This window comes from Gopherus evgoodei, chromosome 3 (assembly GCF_007399415.2).
Source record: "Gopherus evgoodei ecotype Sinaloan lineage chromosome 3, rGopEvg1_v1.p, whole genome shotgun sequence".
NCBI lineage: Eukaryota > Metazoa > Chordata > Testudines > Testudinidae > Gopherus > Gopherus evgoodei.
In genome coordinates this window covers 4,980,621-5,000,110 of record NC_044324.1, presented here as the reverse complement: position 1 = coordinate 5,000,110, position 19,490 = coordinate 4,980,621, and the positions used below count along the sequence as shown (strand labels likewise).

The 19,490-nt window shown below is 64.9% G+C and overlaps 1 protein-coding gene across 1 annotated transcript; it reads right to left on the bottom strand.

The window, feature by feature from the left end:
* Positions 1–8,611: 8,611 nt before the first annotated feature.
* Positions 8,612–19,343, bottom strand: STAC3 (SH3 and cysteine rich domain 3). The gene is given in 14 exon segments (XM_030554639.1): positions 8,612–8,759; positions 8,762–8,807; positions 10,544–10,590; positions 10,593–10,634; positions 10,637–10,679; positions 11,833–11,884; positions 15,623–15,714; positions 16,576–16,609; positions 16,611–16,623; positions 16,857–16,923; positions 17,699–17,793; positions 17,882–17,954; positions 18,543–18,639; positions 19,254–19,343. Coding segments are annotated over 13 exon segments (729 nt in total). The 5' UTR covers positions 18,618–18,639; positions 19,254–19,343; the 3' UTR covers positions 8,612–8,709.
* Between the last annotated feature and the right edge of the window lie 147 nt (positions 19,344–19,490).

Sequence of the window (19,490 nt, the reverse complement as noted above, 5' to 3'; positions counted from 1 at the left end):
AGCAAGAGGCTAGTTACTGGGTTACACACGGGCATTGACTGGGGTCTGTGCTGGGTGTTCTGGGCTCCCCCAACTCCAGAGCAGCCTGCAAGGTCCCTGGGAAAGCCCCCGAGTCTAACTCCCGTCCCCGAGCAGGGCAGGGGGATTGATCTGCAGCAAAAATCAACCTGCCCCTGCCGGGTGTAACCAGAGACACGGACGGGCAGTGACAGCCCCAGCGTAACGGGGCTGACACGGACGGGCAGTGACAGCCCCAGCGTAACGGGGCTGTCACGGACTCCCAGGACTCGTGCTCTCTCTCGGCTCCGTATGGTCCCTGGGGAACCCCCTTCAGTGCGACAGCCCTTCTCAGGGGCCCACCATCTCTCGGGGGTCAGGGCCCCTCCACCTCCTGGAGCCGCACCCCTCTGAGCCTTAGCACCCCTGTCTCTCTCCGTGGGTCCCCTCAGGGAGTCCCCTCGCTCTAGACCCCGGGGACTCCACTCCCAGAGGGAATAGTGCAACCCTGATCTCAGACCAAGCAAGTCTCAGCCAGCGTAAAACAGGAGGGTTTATTGAGCATGAAGCCAGCACAGGAAACTTTCCGGGGGCCCTCGGGCCTGGCCTCCCTCAGCACAGGACATCTCGGGCTTTGGCTACCCTGGCACTTTGAGGGCAAAACCTTTGTCATTCAGGGGTGTTAAAACACACCCACCCCTGAATGACAAACGTTTTATTGACAGAAAGCGCCGGTGTGAAGTCAGGAGCAGGCTCTCCGGCCGCCAAACAGCAGCTTCGCTGCGCGCCTTGTACGCAGCCGTGTTGCTAAAAGCCTCCTAGTGTGGCCATGCCCTAGGTCTCGCCAGCATCCAGGTGGGCATCTGCTATCACCATCTCCCAAGTCCCGCCTCTGTCCTGTGTCTTCTGTCCCTCTCTCAGCCTCTCCTCTGTCCCTCTGGCTGAAACCGGCTGGTCAGGGCACCGGGCTCCTCACTCCACAGACCATTGTACCCCACTGGCCAGAATCGGCCGTGACTCCTGAGCTGGGCCTCCCGGCTACCAGGTCACCCATCGCTGCGGTATCCATTCTCCAGGCTGTCTGCTGGCCCTCTAACAACAAACTCCCTCTCCCACAACCTTGTTAAACCAGTAACACCCAGGGAAACTGAGTCCCACGCCCTCCGCATGCAAACCATTGAAAAAACAAGACTCCCCTCTTCCCCCCCCCCCCGGCTTCGTCATAGGGGCACTAGCTGCAGCTGGGATAGAGATCATAGCCAGGATAAAAAGAAGCTTAGGGTGGGGGCAGGCACTGAGGGCTTTCTTCAGGCCAGGCCCCCAAACCATGTGAGACGAAAGATTAGAAGAGGTAGATATGAGAGGGATGGGTATGGATGGGGGTAGGTGGATGGGTGGATAGATGGCATGGACAGAGAGATGGGTATGGATGGGGGTAAATGGACAGATGGACAGGGGGCTGTGTCTGCCTGCCTGTCCAAGCACTCCTGTAGAAAAGCCAGGAGTAAATGAGAATTAACACAAATCCACCCTAATTAACCAAGGAGCAAGAGGGAGAAAAGAGAAATTGAACAAAGGAAGGGACACAAAACAGGTCCTGGTCCAGGCCGCCCCGGAGAAGAAGTCACTGATTGCTGGTGCACGTGGCACTTTCTCCCCATGCAGCCAGGCTCCGGGCCCTGCCTCCATCCCCTGGCGGCCCTGGGCCGGCTGGGCTCTGCTGGCGTTGCCACGCGGCGTCTGTGATGAATTATTTAAGCAATAAAAAAAGGAGGTGACAGGGCAGCACTGAATGCAGACCCGACTGGCACTCTTTGATCAAGCAGCGAACGCAGAGATCAATTCCCGAAGACAAAGGGGAGTTAAAAGGGAAGCCGGCGCTACAGAGGGGAACCCAGCCGGGGACCGACAATCTCTCGGGCTCCTATCAAAGTGAAGGGCAGGGGGAGGGAGGGCGCAGGGGAACATCCAGGATTTTCATAGAGCTGCTGGAAAAAGACCCACCCTATGCGGGGTGGATGGCTTAGGGAGAAGAGGTCAGCCCTGTTTGAATCCCACAGCGTCTGACTGGAAGCAGGGCAGAGACCCTGTCATGGGAAGCCCTGGCCCATGTTTAACTAGGGGGGGACTCAAGGGAGGGGAGCCGTTCAGCCGAGTGGAAAGGGGACGAGTTGCCGCTGGTCAGCGCCACATTTGCAAAATTGCTTTGTGACGCAGTGGGGGATTGTCTTGTTTTCCAGGGGGCTGCATGCACAGGGGGTGGGACTCAGTTTCCCTGGGTGTTACTGGTTTAACCAGGTGAGGGGAGAGGGAGTTTGTTGCTATAGAGAACCAGCGAGGGAACTTGGGACCCCGGCCGACAGACTGGAGAATGGACACCCCAGCAATTGGTGACCTGACGGGCCTGAGGACCCAGATAAGGAGTCACAGCCAGTTCCAGCCAGTGGGAGGACAATGGGCTGTGGGGACAGGACCCCGGTGACCTGACCAGCTGGTTCCAGCCAGAGGGGCCAGAGGACAGAAGACGGGAGAGGAGGCCCAGGCGACCCTGTTTACCTGAAGAGAAGCCAATGGACAGCGGGGGCTTTGGGCTGGTGATATTAGAGGCCCAGCTGGGCTGGAGAGGGGGAGCAGGCAGAGCCCACCTGGATGCAGGGGGGCTGGGATGCTGTGCTGGGGGAGGCCAGGCCTGAGGCCCTGAGAGTTTCCTGTGCTGTGTTCAGACACTCAATAAACCCTCCTGTTTTACGCTGGCTGCGAGTCGCTCGTCTAGAGATCATGGTTGCATTACTCCCTCTGGGAGTGGAGCCCCTGGGGTCCAGAGTGAGGGGACTCCTGAGGGGGCCCACGGCGAGAGACAGGGGTGCTAAGGCTCAGAGAGGTGCAGTTCCAGGAGATGGAGGGGTCTGACCCCTAAGGGAGAGTGGACCCCTCTCTGAAAAGGGCACCCCCCTCGGACCGCACGGGGCCAAGAGTGGGCATGACCTGTGAGTCCGTGACATGCTTTGCAGGCAGATTCCCCGAAATGCTTAGCGCCTCCTATGGGCTTGTCTGAAAACCCAGATCCGATTGGGGTCTGAGAACCAGAGCTCCTTGTGGGATGATGACACCCCAGTGCTAAACCCAGCCCTGAGTCGCCGAGCCTGGGCCAATGGACTCAGGGTGCAATGAGTTTGAGGGGGCTGACCTTGCAAACGACACCCGAAAGGCCAAGGGCTGAGCTCTCCCTCCTACAGGGCAGGGCACACAGCACCAGCCCCATTAACAGAGACCCCCAGGCCCTGCTCAGTGCTAAGAGCCAACCCCATGACCCTGCAAGAACCCAGAACCCCGAGCTGCACGGACTCCCCGCTGTCAAGGAACCGGCCTGAGACCCTCCCAACTCTTTTCACATAGGAACTGCCAAGCCACTCCAGTTCTCTCCATAGGCCCAGGCGGGCACCCATGCATCCCCTCCCCCCTCCTCGCCCCCCCCAGAGCGATGCAGGTTAATTGGCACCCGGCTCCGGAGCCGTTTCTTCCAGATGGTTTAAAATGCAAAGGGAGAAGCCGGTCGGGGTCCGTCCAGCGCGCGCTCGCAGGCTGTGAAATAGCCTTAATTACTTGGACTTAAAGATGCTTTATGGACACTTCAGGCTGTCTGAGGTTGGGCTTTTCTTTTCATTAGAGAGGCGAGCGTGGGAAGGAGGAGAGAGAGACGGGCAGTGGCGGGTTCAACGCCACCCAGCGCTAACGAGCTCCAGCGAGCTGCCGGGGGGGGGGGGAAGAACCCTTTGTTAAGGGACAATAAAACTCCAGCGAGGGGGGTGGTTGGAAACAGAATGTGGGGCCTTCAAAAGCTTGTGCACGTTTCAGGGCTGCCCCCCAGCCAGGCCTTGGGGACCCTCCTGCTTGCAGCCCGATCGGGGCATAGTGAGCGGAGCTGGGATTAGAGTGGCCATAGGCCCCCCCCCGGCAGCGCAGTGCAGAGGGGTTGGTGTGCCAGCAAGGGGCATCAGCGCTGCCCCCTCCAAACGGGGCCTTCAGTCCATGGCCTTTCCCATCCCAGCTACCTCATTGCTGTCCCCATAACAATGCTCTAACCCCTAGACCCCACTCCCCTCCCAGAGCCAGGGATAGAAGCCAGGAGTCCTGGCTCCTAGTCGACCTCACTGCTCCCACCACTAAACCAACTCTCTTCCAGGCCCAGACATGGAACCCAGGAGTCCTGATCCAGTCCCCTGCTGTATCCCTCTGTGACGAAGTGGGAATGTTCTTAATGTTTCCTCTGAATACTGTGTGGGTGCCTCAGTTTCCCCTATGCAGTTCGTAAGTCTCTAGGCGGTGGGATAAGGGGATGGGATTGTTGCAGAGCCCTAAGGGGCCAGGGCGGTTGTGTCTGCACAGAGAATGGCCGACACCCTGTCTCCTGATGGCCTGGGCCCCTCCCCTGCAAGGTGCCAACTGAAGCTGTTGGAGAACTAAGGGATCAGGTGCTTCCTGGCCCGGGAACGAGACAAAGGAGGGGCTGGAGGGGGTTTTAGTTTGGAGTTAGCTGGGGAAATGGAGGGAGCTCCAGGGCTGGGGTCTAAGCTCCCTGCCCCCCAAGACGGACCTGACCGAGGGGTCCTGTTGTCTGTACCTGCAAGATCTGCCCTGGACCGTGTTCCTGTCGTCTAATAAACCTTCTGTGTTACTGGCTGGCTGAGAGTCACGTCTGGCTGCGGAGTTGGGGGGCAGGGCCCCTGGCTGCCCCAGGACCCCGCCCGGGCGGACTCACTGTGGAAGCGCACGGAGGGGCAGGGGAGGCCGAATGCTCTCGGGTCAGACCCAGGAAGGTGAAGCCGTGTGAGCGCCTGGCCCTGGAGCCAGTCTGCTCCGAGAGAGGAGGCTCCCCAGAGCCCTGCCTGGCTTCGTAGGGAGCAGCTCCGAGCATCCCCCGGGGACTCCATGACACCCCCAGACCCTCCTCCCCCTGCTCTCCCCAGCTCAGGAATGGAACCCAGGAGCCCTGATTTACCCCACTCCAACCCCACACCCTGCTCCCGCGGGCCGGCAACCCCTCCGCTGCCTTCCTGCAAATGCCCCTCGCGCCGCACAACAGCGACAGGGCAGAGCTGCTCCCATTTCCCAGAGGCAGCGAGTGCCGCAGAGCCCAGGCTAGTTGGCAAAGCCAGGCTTAGCGGGTGACCTTCCTGCACCAGCCAGGGTGGCCCCTGGGCTGCCCGCCCTGGGAGAGGAGAGGCTGCGGGGGTGTCCCACAGGTGAGGAGACAAGCCTGCGGCGCCCGTGGGGCCTGCATGGTGATGCTGGAGGTGCCAGCACCGGGATTACAAGGCGGCAGAACAAAGCCGGCTAATTGAATTAGCTTCCCGATGGCAGCGAGATTAAAGCCATGACGGGGCGCAGCACGCGGATGCATAAGGGTTGGGGGCGGGGGGGGAATCCAGTCCCATCCTGAATACGAGACCCAGGAAGGGCTGGCTGGCTGGCTCGGGGCCAGGAGAATTTCTGGGGGGGGGTCTCAGCCCAGCCCCCACCAGCCAAGCATCACCCTCCTTTGGGCAGTACTCGGGTGAGGGTCCCCGAGCAGACAGCGGCTGCCAGCAGGGCCCCCCAAATCAGGGTCCCATCACAGGGAGCACTGAGTGCGGGGGTGGGTGGGGGCTGTTCCCGGGAAGGCTGACGCCATGTCTCCATTGGCCAGTTGGTGTGGCCCGAGACACGGGATTGGCCGAGCTGCTTCTCTTGACCCAGCCCCACGGCAGTTTGGGACAGGAAGTGGTGAGGGGGGCCGTCTCCCCGGGGATTGGTTGACATCCTTCACCTGGGGGGGGGAGGCAGGGATCCCTCTCTGCAGGCTCCACCCCTTGGAGCCATGAACCCGCCCCCCAACGCTGCCCTCCCCACACAATGCCCTTCCCCCTCGAACCTGGATTTGCCAAGTTACAGATGGGAAAAGCAACGGGCAGGGCCCAGGTGCCACCTAGTGGCCATAAGGGAGATCGACCCCCCAGTTTCTGAGCTCCAGGGGCAACCCCCTGTCAGCTCAGGGCGAGCAGGCTGGGCCTTAGGGGGGACACGTCCCTCAGCCCCCTGCATTGCTCCACGGCCTCCCAGGGACAAGCCCCAGGAGCTGGCTCTGAAGATCCCCCAATGCAGGGGGCTGGGCCCTTCCTCTCCTTGGGCCTGACCTCGGCACTGAATCAGGCACCCTGCAGGGAAGCACCTGTTTGCTCTCCCCTCCCCCCGCAGCCAAGCCCTGAATTTTCCAATGACCAACAAACAAACTCAGGGGCAGGGGAGCGGAGGCCTGGGCGGCCGCACCTGTCCCCTGGCACCCATACATGGCACCCTGCGGGCTGGGCTCCAGTTCTGGGCTCAGCTGCACGCAGCCCGGCTCTGGGGTTTCAGGCCCCCCGGCAGGGTCGCTGTGGATTCTGGACAGGATAGCGGGCAGCTGGATCAGCCCCTGCGGGTTTCTTTCTGCCGTAAATAGCCCGCTGCCAGAGGGAAGGATCTCTGCTCTTCGCCCTTGCTGGGTACCCCCAGCTCCAAATCCACCTGCCACAACCTGGGTCGCTGGGCAGGTCATTTCCCAAGTCACCCCACCTTTCAATGCGGCTGTCTCTGGGGCAGAGCGGGCACCCAACCTGGCCCACAGCAACAAGCACAACTAGGGAAGGAATCCCATCCCCCCTGACTCCAGGCAGGACCCCAGCGTGGCTGATGGTTTTGGTGAACTGACTTGCTCTAGCTGGGATTTGAAACCCTGGCTGTGGGGTGTTGGGGTGCCCCCCCAGCCCAAATTAAGGCTCAAGCCAGAGCCCTATCCCCATAGGGTCTGAGCCCCTTATGCTCTCTGCTGCATTTACCCTCACAGCCCCTGCGAGGCATGGGAGACTAAGTGACTTGCCCAGGGTTGCATGGGATGGTTGTGGCGGAGCCAGAACTGCCAGCCGGCTCTGCCCCATTCTCCTGCTCCAACCACTGCCCCAACCTGCCTCTCTCAGCTACCCAGGAGTTACAATCCCAGCTTCAGCACCTGGATCTCCCGGCAGGTTAACACCGCCCAGCACCCGTGCAAAAGCCCACGGTCCTGCTCACTGGCTAACGTGCATCGCCAACATGTCACGATTCCCTAGTGGAGACAAGGCCCAGCTGGGGCTTGCTCTGAGCATCACTGGGCGGGCACACTGAGCGCTTCCCCGCTGCTGTCATGGGGGGAGCTGCCTGACCTGCAGGCGGCCGTGCTGGGACAGGCCGCCGGAAAGCAGGCTCAAGAGATGGCAGGAAATCTCCCCGGGCAGTGGGAATGGTGCTAAAACGTTTGCATAAACCCACGGCAGCCCTCCGCTGCTGGACGCACCTGGGCGGGGATATGGGCACCAGCCACCCCGCTGGGGCCCCTGATCGCTGGCAACAAGAGACCTTGCTTGGAATTTGGTGACAAGGGTTAAAACGAGAGGAGACGTTTCGCCACAAATCGAGGGCCCTGGGTCTCCCCAGGCTGGCTCACCCACACACCGGCCCAGCAAACTCAGGTCACCCTGAGCAGCCAGGGACGGGGAGAGGTTAGATCCGAGCCCGCGCCTCCCCGCCCGAGCCCAATGGAGGCTCCCTGGGCCAGAACAGGACATCCAGCGCCGGGCCGCCGCAGGAGTTTTATCGACACAAAAACCGTGGCGTTCATCACACTGTTCGAATGGGGGAGCCCAGCGACGCCCGAAGGAGAGCGCCGCAGAGAAATCCAATCGCTGTGCCAGGAGTGCCCCTGCTGGCTGCACAGCAGCATCGCCCACCAGACCTTGCCGGGGGGGGAGGGGGCATGAGCCAGCAAAACCTCCTTCCCCCACACACCTGTCATTCCAAACCCCCGATGGCTCAAACCAACCCCTGCCCCCCAGGCAGTGCCCATGCAGACCTCCGAGCCACCAGGCCACTTCTCCTCATCGCCCCCACCCAGCAGCCCGACACCGCATGCCGCGGGGCACCAGACAAACCGGGAGGGGAAACGGGATATTGACAAGACGTAGCAAGATGCAAACACCCAGCAATAGCCGGGTAACCCCCCCCTGCACACACCCCAGGGAAGGTACCCCAGCCCTGAGTTGAAACCCCCCCACCCCCCCGTTGGTGAGCCTGGCAGGACGGGAGGTGTCCGAAGGCAGCAACAGGGCATCACAGCAAAGGAACTGTCCAGGGGGCTCCTTCTGCCCCCCTCGCGCCGCCACCCCACTTCCATCCTCCAGAGAGAGCAAACAAGGGATCCGCTGCGTGCCCCAGCCTGCGACGCGTCCCGGCCGGCCCCTCACTGTCCCGGGCCAAGGGAGCGGATGGGTCCCGCCGGCCCCTCACTGTCCCAGGCCAAGGAGCGGATGGGTCCCGGCCAGCCCCTCACTGTCCCGGCCAAGGGCGCGGGGGGTCCGGCCGGCCCCTCACTGTCCCAGGCCAAGGGAGCGGATGGGTCCAGGCCAGCCCCTCACTGTCCGGGCCAAGGTGACAGACAGGTCCTTGCCTGAGGTGGCATCCCAGCTCCAACGTCCCTGCTGAGGATCTGCTCCCTGCAGCGACGCGGGGAATTTATCTCAGGAGGGGAGCTCCGTCAGCAGCTGCCCCCAGGAGCTGTCTCTAAGGAAATGACCCGGTGGCCATGTTCGGGGCCCGAGTCGCGGCTCCAGGCCCAGCCCGCTCACCCCTTGGCTAAAGACCACTGCCGGCGCCGGGGCGGGCTCAAATCTCCTCCAGGAAGTCGACGGGGAAGAGCCCCACCTTGCGGCCGTGTACACCTTGACGTAGCCGTTCACTTCCTCCCCCTTCTGCACCACGATCTGGGGGAAGGAAGGAGGGTGCCCCGTAGCGGGGGCAGGTTAGACGCCGCAGGGAACCAAACGCAGAGAAGTGGTGGGGCTGGGGGCTGAGATGCAGTGCTGAGTGGGAGAAACGGAGGGAGCGTGGGGGCAGAGAGACAGGGCTGGACACCCGTGCAGACGGGAAGAATGGGGCAGAGAGGCAGTGGGGACCACTGCGGAATGAGGGGGGGATGGATCAGGCATGCAGGATCGGGCCTCATGCAGTGTGGGGGTGCCGGCCAGGGTCCCATGCCCTGAGCTGCTGGTGCCAGATGTGGATGGCACATTTCTGGCTTTGCGCAGCAACAGGACCGGGGGGGAGGGGGCAGGGTGACCGGGGGTAGAGTGACCAGGGGTGTGTGGCAGGGGCAGGGTGTCAGGGGTAGAGTGACAGGGGTGTGTTCGGGGGCAAGTGACCAGGGGGTGTATCGGGGGCAGGGTGTCAGGGAGAGTGACCAGGTGTGTGTCGGGGGTGGGGTGACCAGGGGTATGTGTTGGGGGCAGGGTGTCAGGGGTAGATGACCAGGGGTGTGTGTCAGGGGCAGAGTGCCAGGGGTGTGTGTCGGGGGCAGACTGGGGTAGAGTGACCAGGAGGTGTGTTTCAGGGCGCGTGACTGGGGGGTGTGTGTTGGGGCAGGGTGTCAGGGTAGAGTGACCAGGGGTGTGTCGGGGGTGGGGTGACCAGGGGTATGTGTTGGGGGTGTGTCGGGGGTGGGGTGTCAGGGGCAGAGTGACCAGGGTGTATGTCGGGGCAGGATGACTGGGAGTGTGTTTTGGGGGCAGGTGTCAGGGGTGTTGGGGGTGGGGTGACTGGGAGTAAAGTGACCAGGGGTGTGTGTCGGGCGTAGGGTGACCAGGGGCAGAGTGATGCCGGGGGGGGGTGTCAGGGGCAGAGTGACCAGGGTTATGTCGGGGGCAGGATGACTGTAGTGTGTCGGGGCAGGGTGTCAGTCGTGGTGACCCGGGGTGTGTGTCGGGGGCGGGGTGTCAGGGGTAGAGTGACCAGGGGTGGTGCGGGCAGGATGACTGGGGGTGTGTTCGGGGGCGGGTGTCAGGGGTAGAGCGACCACAGGGCAGAGTGATGCCGGGGAGGGTGTCGGGGGCAGAGTGCCCAGGGTTATGTCGGGGGCAGGATGACTGGGGGTGTGTTTGGGGGCAGGGTGTCAGGGTAGAGTTACCAGGGTGTGTGTCAGGGGCAGAGTGACCAGGGGTGTATGTCGGGGGCAGGATGACTGGGGGTGTGTGTTGGGGGCAGGGTGTCAGGGGTAGAGTGACCAGGGGTGTGTGTCGGGGGTGGGGTGACCAGGGGTATGTGTTGGGGGCAGTGTGTCAGGGGTGGGGTGTCAGGGCAGAGTGACCAGGGGTGTATGTCGGGGGCAGGATGACTGGGAGTGTGTGTCGGGGGCAGGGTCAGGCGTGGGGTGACCGGGGTGTGTCGGGGGCGGGGTGTCGGGAGTAGAGTGACTGGGGTGTGTTGGGGGCGGGGTATCCGGGGTAGAGTGACCAGGGGTGTGTGTTGGGGGTGGAGTGACCGGGGGTGTGTTGGGGGCAGGGTGTCAGGGTGGGGTGTTGGGGGTGGGGTGACTGGGGGTAAAGTGACATGGGTGTGTGCCGGGCGTAGGGTGACCAGGGCAGAGTGATGCCGGGGGGGTGTCGGGGGTAGAGTGACCAGGGAGGGGGGTGACGCCCCCACAGGGAGCTGGCTCTGTGCTCACCTGATCCTTCTTCAGCGTGATCTGCCCAATCTCCTTGTTGCCCACAAGGACCTGGTGACCTTGTGCACCCGCTCGCCCGCCCGCACCCGATGATGAAGTTTGGGGGGAAGTAGCCGATTTTCTCGCCAATCTTCCCCTGCAAGGAGTTGGGGGGGTCACTGGGAGCAGCCTGGCCTGCAAGGACCCCCGCCCCGCCCCGTCCCCAACACACTGGGCTGAAACAGTGAAGCTGGGAGTCGGGACTGAGGGTGTGGACATTGACAAAGCCGTTTGCATAGGGGAGCCCAGGGCTGGGCTAGCAGGGCTGCAGGTCGGGAGTGAGGGGCACCGGCAGGGCTTGGGGTGGGGAGCCAGGGCTGGGCTAGCAGGGGCTGCGGTTCGGGAGTGAGGGGCACCGGCAGAGAGCTGCTGGTGGGGAGCCCAGGGCTGGGCTGCAGGGGGCTGCGGGTCGGGAGTGAGGGGCACCGGCAGGGCTTGGGGTGGGGGGCCCAGGGCTGGGCTAGCGGGGGCTGCGGGTCAGGAGGAGGGGCACCGGCAGGGCTGGTGGTGGGGAGCCCAGGGCTGGGCTGCAGGGGGCTGCGGGTCGGGAGTGAGGGGCACCGGCAGGGCTTGGGTCAGGGGAGCCCAGGGCTGGGCTGGCAGGGGCTGCGGTTCGGGAGTGAGGGGCACCGGCAGGGCTGGGGGTGGGAGCCCAGGGCTGGACTAGCAGGGGGCTGCGGGTCGGGAGTGAGGGGCACCGGCAGGGCTTGGGGTGGGGAGCCCAGGGCTGGGCTAGCAGGGGCTGCGGTTCGGGAGTGAGGGCACCGGCAGGGCTTGGGTCAGGGGAGCCCAGGGCTGGGCTGGCAGGGGCTGCGGGTCGGGAGTGAGGGGCACCGGCAGAGCTGGGGTTGGGGAGCCCAGGGCTGGGCTGGTGGGGGGCTGCGGGTCAGGAGTGAGGGCACCGGCAGGGCTTGGGGTGGGGAGCCCAGGGCTGGGCTGCAGGGGGCTGCGGGTCAGGAGTGAGGGGCACCGGCAGGGCTTGGGGTGGGTAGCCCAGGGCTGGGCTGCAGGGGGCTGCGGTTCGGGAGTGAGGGGCACCGGCAGGGCTGGGGGTGGGGAGCCAGGGCTGGGCTAGCAGGGGCTGCGGGTTGGGATTGGGGAGAAGCTTTAGGAAGCCTCTCACCCTCATGAGGGCTGAAGATCACTGGCTTTAAGCTCTAACTCTCCAGGCGCTGCCCCCACCGTGCGCCCCGCTGCTGCCGAGATCCCCGGACCCAGACCCAGCCGACGGGGCGGGAACCCTTCCTTACCCGCCACCACTCCTCGTTGGAGTCATCCACCACCGTGATCTTCTCCCCCGGGCTGCAAGAGAAACCCGGGCTAAGTGCTGCAGGGCAGGGCCCGTCTTTCTGTCTGTCCAGCCCTGGCACCGCGGGGCCCTGGGATCTCGGCCACCATGAGAACACCACGTCCTGGCGCAGCCAGCGGAGCCAGGCAGCCTCCCCGTGGCCCCCGCTGCATTTGCTCCTCCGTGGCCCCATGGGGCCTGCGCTAGGCTGGGGCCCCGGAGATCGAGAATCAATCCCCCGCTCGGCCCGACTTCCTGTGTGACCTCGAGCGAACCCCCTGCCTATGAATCTGGGGAATCCCCCTTCCTGGGTGTCTGGAGTGAGAGCTCGGGGCAGGGTCTGTCTGCAGCACCCGGCACTGGGTGGCTCTGATCTCAGTTGGGGCAGGGTCTGTCTGTGCAGCGCCTGGCACCGGGGGGCTCTGATCTCAGTTGGGGCAGGGTCTGTCTGCAGCGCCCGGCACCGGGGGGCTCTGATCTCAGTTGGGGCAGGGTCTGTCTGTGCAGCACCTGGCACCGGGGGCTCTGATCTCAGTTGGGGCAGGTCTGTCTGCAGCGCCCGGCACCGGGGGCTCTGATCTCAGTGGGGGCAGGGTCTGTCTGCAGCGCCCGGCACCGGGGGCTCTGATCTCAGTGGGGGCAGGGTCTGTCTGTGCAGCGCCCGGCACCGGGGGACTCTGATCTCAGGGCAGGGTCTGTCTGTGCAGCGCCCGGCACCGGGGGGCTCTGATCTCAGTTGGGGCAGGGTCTGTCTGTGCAGGGCCCGGCACCGGGGGGCTCTGATCTCAGTGGGGGCAGGTCTGTCTGTGCAGCGCCCGGCACCGGGGGCTCTGATCTCAGTGGGGGCAGGGTCTGTCTGTGCAGCGCCCGGCCCCGGGGGGCTCTGATCTCAGTGGGGCAGGGTCTGTCTGTGCAGCGCCCAGCACCGGGGCTCTGATCTCAGTTGGGGCAGGGTCTGTCTGCAGCACCCGGCACCGGGGAGCTCTGATCTCAGTGGGGGCAGGGTCTGTCTGCAGCGCCCGGCACTGGGTGGCTCTGATCTCAGTTGGGGCAGGGTCTGTCTGCAGCGCCGGCACTGGGTGGCTCTGATCTCAGTTGTGGCAGGGTCTGTCTGCAGCGCCCGGCACCGGGGGGCTCTGATCTCAGGGCAGGGTCTGTCTGTGCAGCGCCTGGCACCGGGGGGCTCTGATCTCAGGGCAGGGTCTGTCTGTGCAGCGCCCGGCACCGGGGGCTCTGATCTCAGGGCAGGGTCTGTCTGTGCAGCGCCTGGCACCGGGGGCTCTGATCTCAGTGGGGGCAGGGTCTGTCTGCAGCGCCCGACCGGGGGGCTCTGATCTCAGTGGGGGCAGGGTCTGTCTGCAGCGCCCGGCACCGGGGGGCTCTGATCTCAGTTGGCAGGGTCTGTCTGTGCAGCGCCTGGCACCGGCGGGCTCTGATCTCAGTTGGGGCAGGGTCTGTCTGCAGCGCCCGGCACCGGGGGGCTCTGATCTCAGTTGGGCAGGTCTGTCTGCAGCGCCCGGCACCGGGGGGCTCTGATCTCAGTGGGGGCAGGGTCTGTCTGCAGCGCCCGGCACCGGGGGCTCTGATCTCAGTGGGGGCAGGGTCTGTCTGCAGCGCCCGGCACTGGGGGCTTTGATCTCAGTCAGGGCAGGATCTGTCTGTGCAGTGCCCGGCACCGGGGGCTCTGATCTCAGGGCAGGTCTGTTGTGCAGCGCCTGGCACCGGGGGGCTCTGATCTCAGGGCAGGGTCTGTCTGTGCAGCGCCCGCACCGGGGGCTCTGATCTCAGGGCAGGTCTGTCTGTGCACGCCCGGCACCGGGGGCTCTGATCTCAGGGCAGGGTCTGTCTGTCTGCAGCGCCCGGCACCGGGGGCTCTGATCTCAGTTGGGGCAGGGTCTGTCTGCAGCGCCCGGCACCGGGGGGCTCTGATCTCAGTTGGGGCAGGGTCTGTCTGCAGCGCCCGGCACCGGGGGGCTCTGATCTCAGTGGGGGCAGGGTCTGTCTGCAGCGCCCGGCACCGGGGGGCTCTGATCTCAGTTGGGGCAGGGTCTGTCTGTGCAGCGCCCGGCACCGGGGGGCTCTGATCTCAGTTGGGGCAGGGTCTGTCTGCAGCGCCCGGCACTGGGGGGCTCTGATCTCAGTGGGGGCAGGGTCTGTCTGTGCAGCGCCCGCACCGGGGGGCTCTGATCTCAGTGGGGCAGGGTCTGTCTGCAGCGCCCGGCACCGGGGGGGCTCTGATGTCAGTGGGGCAGGGTCTGTCTGCAGCGCCCGGCACCGGGGGGCTCTGATCTCAGTGGGGGCAGGGTCTGTCTGCAGCGCCCGGCACTGGGAGCTTTGATCTCAGTCAGGGCAGGATCTGTCTGTGCAGCGCCTGGCACCGGCGGGCTCTGATCTCAGTCAGGGCAGGATCTGTCTGTGCAGCGCCTGGCACCGGGGGCTCTGATCTCAGTTGGGGCAGGGTCTGTCTGCAGCACCCGGCACCGGGGGGGCTCTGATCTCAGTTGGGGCAGGGTCTGTCTGCGCGCCCGGCACTGGGGGGCTTTGATCTCAGTCAGGCAGGATCTGTCTGTGCAGCGCCCGGCACCGGGGGGCTCTGATCTCAGTGGGGCAGGGTCTGTCTGCAGCGCCCGGCACTGGGGGGCTTTGATCTCAGTCAGGGCAGGATCTGTCTGTGCAGTGCCCGGCACAGGGGGGGCTCTGATCTCAGTTGGGGCAGGGTCTGTCTGCAGCGCCCGGCACCGGGGGGCTCTGATCTCAGTGGGGGCAGGGTCTGTCTGCAGCGCCCAGCACCGGGGGGCTCTGATCTCATGGGGGCAGGGTCTGTCTGCCGCGCCTGGCACCGGGGGGCTCTGATCTCAGTGGGGCAGGGTCTGTCTGCAGCGCCCGGCACCGGGGGCTCTGATCTCAGTGGGGGCAGGGTCTGTCTGCAGCGCCCGGCACCGGGGGGCTCTGATCTCAGTGGGGGCAGGGTCTGTCTGTGCAGCGCCCGGCACCGGGGGCTCTGATCTCAGTGGGGGCAGGGTCTGTCTGCAGCGCCCGGCACCGGGGGGGCTCTGATGTCAGTGGGGGCAGGGTCTGTCTGCAGCGCCCGGCACCGGGGGGCTCTGATCTCAGTGGGGCAGGGTCTGTCTGTGCCGCGCCTGGCACCGGGGGGCTCTGATCTCAGTTGGGGCAGGGTCTGTCTGCAGCCCCCCAGGGCGCTCTGATCTCAGTGGGGGCAGGTCTGTCTGTCAGGTCCCGGCACCGGGGGCTCTGATCTCAGTCAGCGCAGGGTCTCTCTGCAGCACACGGTGGCCCTGATCTCAGCTGCAGTTCTCCCGGCTGCAAGCCATGCGGCCATGGCAGCTTTGGAAAGCTCCAGCTCCCGGAATCCTGTGACTAGGGGATCTCGTCTGGAAAAGGGAAGCCATTTCTAGCCGTGGGCCAGGCAGGCATGAGGACGGGACCTAAGCGTGTGCAAACAGCTCAGGAGCTGACGGGCCAGAACGACCCCCACCCCTGGCATTTCTTCGTCTGTCTGAACCCAGTGGCGTTTGGAAGCCGAGCTCCTAAGTTCTGTGCCCGGGGGGCAGCCAAGCTGCATAACGCGGACACCATCCGGCAGAGCCTGTGGGGACCGGAGACAGAATCCGCAACCGATGCTCACAGAAACACCAACACGCCTCGAAGGACAATTTCATCCCTCGGCGGCTTGTGCCACATTCCATGCCCAGGACACTCGTCACGCACAGCCCCCCGGCCCCCGAACTTACTGGAAATCCAGGTCGTCCTTCTCCAGGGCTTTGAAGCGATAAAGTGCCACAAAGTAATGAGTCTGCAGGAAGCCGGGCTGGGGCTTCTTGTTCTGGGGGGGCAGGGAGAACGGGTTCAGAGCAGCGGCAGGAGGGGCAGGGACCATGGGCACCATCTCCAAGGGGAGAGGGTGCAGGGCAGTGGGGTGCAAGGGGTACAGAAAGGGAGTACCTTGTTGGGGGGTGTGACTCCAAGGGGAAAGGGTGCAAGGCAGTAGGGTGCAGGGGGTACAGAAAGGGGGTACCATGTCCGGGGGCTGTGACCCCAGGAGTGGGGGCAGTAAGGTGCAAGGGGGGGTACCTTGTCATTGGGGTGTAACCCCAGGGGGAAGGAGTGCATGGCAGTGGGGTGCCGGGGCATACAGGGGGGTACCTTGTCATCGGGGCTGTAACCCCAGGGGGACGGGGTGCAAGGCAGTGGGATGCAGGGGGATACAGAGGGGTACCTTGTCATTGGGGCTGTAACTCCAAGATAGGGAGTGCGGGGCTGTGGGGTACCTTGTCATTGGGGCTGTAACCCCAGGGGAGGGGGTGCAGGGAGGTACCTTGTCATTGGGGCTGTAACCCCAGGGTAGGGGGTGCGGGGCTATGGGGTGCAGGGGGGTACCTTCATTGGGGCTGTAACCCCAGGGGTAGGGGGTGCAGGGCTGTGGGGTGCAGGGGGGTACCTTGTCATTGGGGCTGTAACCCCAGGGGTAGGGGGTGCGGGGCTGTGGGTGCAGGGGGTACCTTGTCATTGGGGCTGTAACCCCAGGGGTAGGGGTGCGGGGCTATGGGGTGCAGGGGGGTACCTTGTCATTGGGGCTGTAACCCAGGGGAGGGGGTGCAGGGCTGTGGGTGCAGGGGGGTACCTTGTCATTGGGGCTGTAACCCCAGGGGTAGGGGGTGCAGGGCTGTGGGGTGCAGGGGGGTACCTTGTCATCGGAGGTGCTTTTCTCTGCCTTCTGTCCCTTCTGGGTTGCCTGGAAGCACAGGAGGAAGAGGAGAAAGGGGGGTGCAGTTTCATATGCCAAGTTAACAGATGCCCCCCTCCCCAGCACCCAGGGTCCAGGCTGTGGGCAACACTCCCAAACTCCAGCCCGCTGCTGAGACCTCAGGGCAGGTGGCAGGAAAACACCTGGGCCGGACGCCCTGCCTGGGACCATGGGGCACAGAGCTGGGCCGCCCCCCGCAGCCGGGCTCCCCAGGCTCGCACCTGCCTCGAGTTTGCCCACTTCGTGCTTCCCAGGCTCCGGCTCCTCGTCCATCATGGCGGCCAAGGGCTGGAAAGAGATGGGGAGGCAGGTTGGGGTCGGGGGGGCAAAGGCCAGGCCCCATGGGAATGTGGGTAACAGAATGGGGCGCTGGGGTCGGGCCCCAGGGAATTGGGGGAATGGCGCTGGGGCTGGGCAGGGTCCTGGTGGATTATGGGTAACAGGGAATGGGGGGCTGGGATCGGGCCCCAGGGGATTGTGGGGGCAGGATGAGGTGCTTGGGTTGAGCAGGGCCCCAGGGGATTGTGGGAACGGGGCTTGGCTGGTGGATTGTGGGTAGCAGGGAACGGGGTGCTGGGCTGGGCATGGCCCCAGGGGATTGTGGGTAGCAGGGAACGGGGTGCTGGGGCTGGGCATGGCCCAGGGGATTGTGGGAGGCAGAGAACGGGGTGCTGGGGCTGGGCATGGCCCCAGGGGATTGTGGGTAGCAGGGAAGGGGCGCTGGGGCTGGGTGGGAGCCTGGGAACCCCGTGCAGTGTGTAGCTGCAGCGACGCCAGTGGCTGCCGTAACATTTGGGGCGCAGATCCTCACCTCCCTGCCCGCAGGCGGGTCCCCGAGACCCTGTCGCCAGGCGCAGCAGAGAGATTCTGGTCCCTTGCCAGAGCGCCCCCAGCCAGATGTTCCACCCTGCTCCCGGCGCCACAGGCCCCCCACAGGCCTTGGCTTTAGAGCACTGCCTCCCCGCATCAGTGCCCCCGGGGACTCCCTTCTCCCACCAGCACGGCCCCCCGGGGACTCCCTTCCCCGCCAGCACGGCCCCCCGGGAGCCTCCCTCCAGCTCACGTTCTTCTTCATCTTGTCCTTTCTTCCTCTCCTTGTGGCCATGATGACGCCCGTCCGGAGGGTCTCGAACACGGGGTCACTGCGATTGGCTGCCGCTGGGTCAGAGACACCACAAGGGGGCGGTGAGTTCGGGGGGGGCAGAGCGGCTGTTCCACTCAGGGCAGGGGAGGGGCTGGTACTTACAGAGCAGCTCCTTGACGCAGGCGTATTGCTGGTTGCTGTAGCGGGGAGCTGTACGCCCGGCGGAATCCGGGGGTGAGAGTGAGAGAGAGAACGGGTGGGGGGGGCAGGGGGTTACAGCTGCAGGACAGATGCCTGCACAGCCAGGACCACTGGGGGGAGGGCTAGTGGTTAGAGCAGGGGGCCGGGAGCCAGAACTCCTGGGTTCGATCCCTGGCTGTTGGAGGGGAGGGGTCAGTAGGGGAGGGGAGTGGATGCTGGGAGCCAGGACTCCTGGGTTCGATCCCCAGTTCTGGAGAGGAGTGGGGTCCAGATGTTAGTGGGGGGGGGCGGGAGCCAGGACTCCGGGTTCAATCCCTAGCTGTTGGAGGGGAGGGGTCAGTAGGGGAGGGGAGTGGATGCTGGGAGCCAGGACTCCTGGGTTCGATCCCCAGTTCTGGAGAGGAGTGGGGTCCAGATGTTAGTGGGGGGGACGGGAGCCAGGACTCCTGGGTTCAATCCCTGGCTGTTGGAGGGGAGGGGTCAGTGGGTGAGGGGAGCCAGGACTCCTGGGTTCTACCCCAGCTCTACCCTCTAACCTGTGGGACCTCAGCGAGTCACTTCCCCTCCCTGTGCCTTGGTTTCCCCACTGGCCGTGGGCAGGGGAGGGGCCGTGCCGGACTCACCATCTTGCCGAAGCCGCTGCATCTCCACGTAGGACTGGCAGTGCTGGTGGATGCTGGTTTTGCAGTTCTTGCATCTCAGGCCAAATTTGTTGTTGACTGGGGGGGGAGTGGGAGGTAAAGACAAGTCAGTCAAACGTCCCAGCCACGGAACCAGCTCGGCTTGAGAGCCCAGCCCCCCAGGGGTCACAGCCCAGGGAGTGGGGCAGGGGGCTAGACGGGGACCCCACCCCTGGACTGGCTTCACAGAGCCCTTGGGAATAGATGTCTCCTTGGGGAGGGGGCATCCGTCAGGCCCCTTCAGCCCCCACATACCCCACGGAACCAGGCAGCAGGGGCCCCGTTACTGTCCCCGGGGACTGGCCAAAGTGCCATGGGGGGGGGGTCCCAGCGTGCTGCCTCTGTGTGGGTCGCTGGCCCCCCCCAGCATGTGGTGCCCCCTGCCCACTCCTCACCCACGCTCCCTACCTCTCTGGCCTAAATACCCCTCCCTCCTCCTCGCCTGGGCCCCCCAACCATGCCCCCCCCTGCACCTAGTGCCCCCTCCCCCCTCAGTGCCCCTGCCGCAGCCATGCCCCCTCTCCCCTTTGCCCAGAACCTCCCCCCCCATCTCCAGCCATGTCCTCTCCCCCCAGACCCCTCTGCCCCCCACCCTCCCCAGCCATGCCCCCTCCCCCCGTGCAAACCGACCCCTGCCCCCCGCCCCCACTCACGGACAATCATGCGGGCGCAGACGTCACAGAACTTGGGCTTTTTGAAGTACTGATCCTTGAACTTGTGGGGCTTGTCGTTGACAGGCTTCTGGGGCTCGGGGGCGGCTCGGGCTCCTCTTCCTCCTCCTCCTCCTCCTCCTCGTAGATAATAGAGGGGCCCCCCCGTGGGACTGACCAGCTCCCCGTTGGGCTGCGGCTCTGCCGGTGGCTCCTCCTTGGGCCTCCGCAGAAACAGCT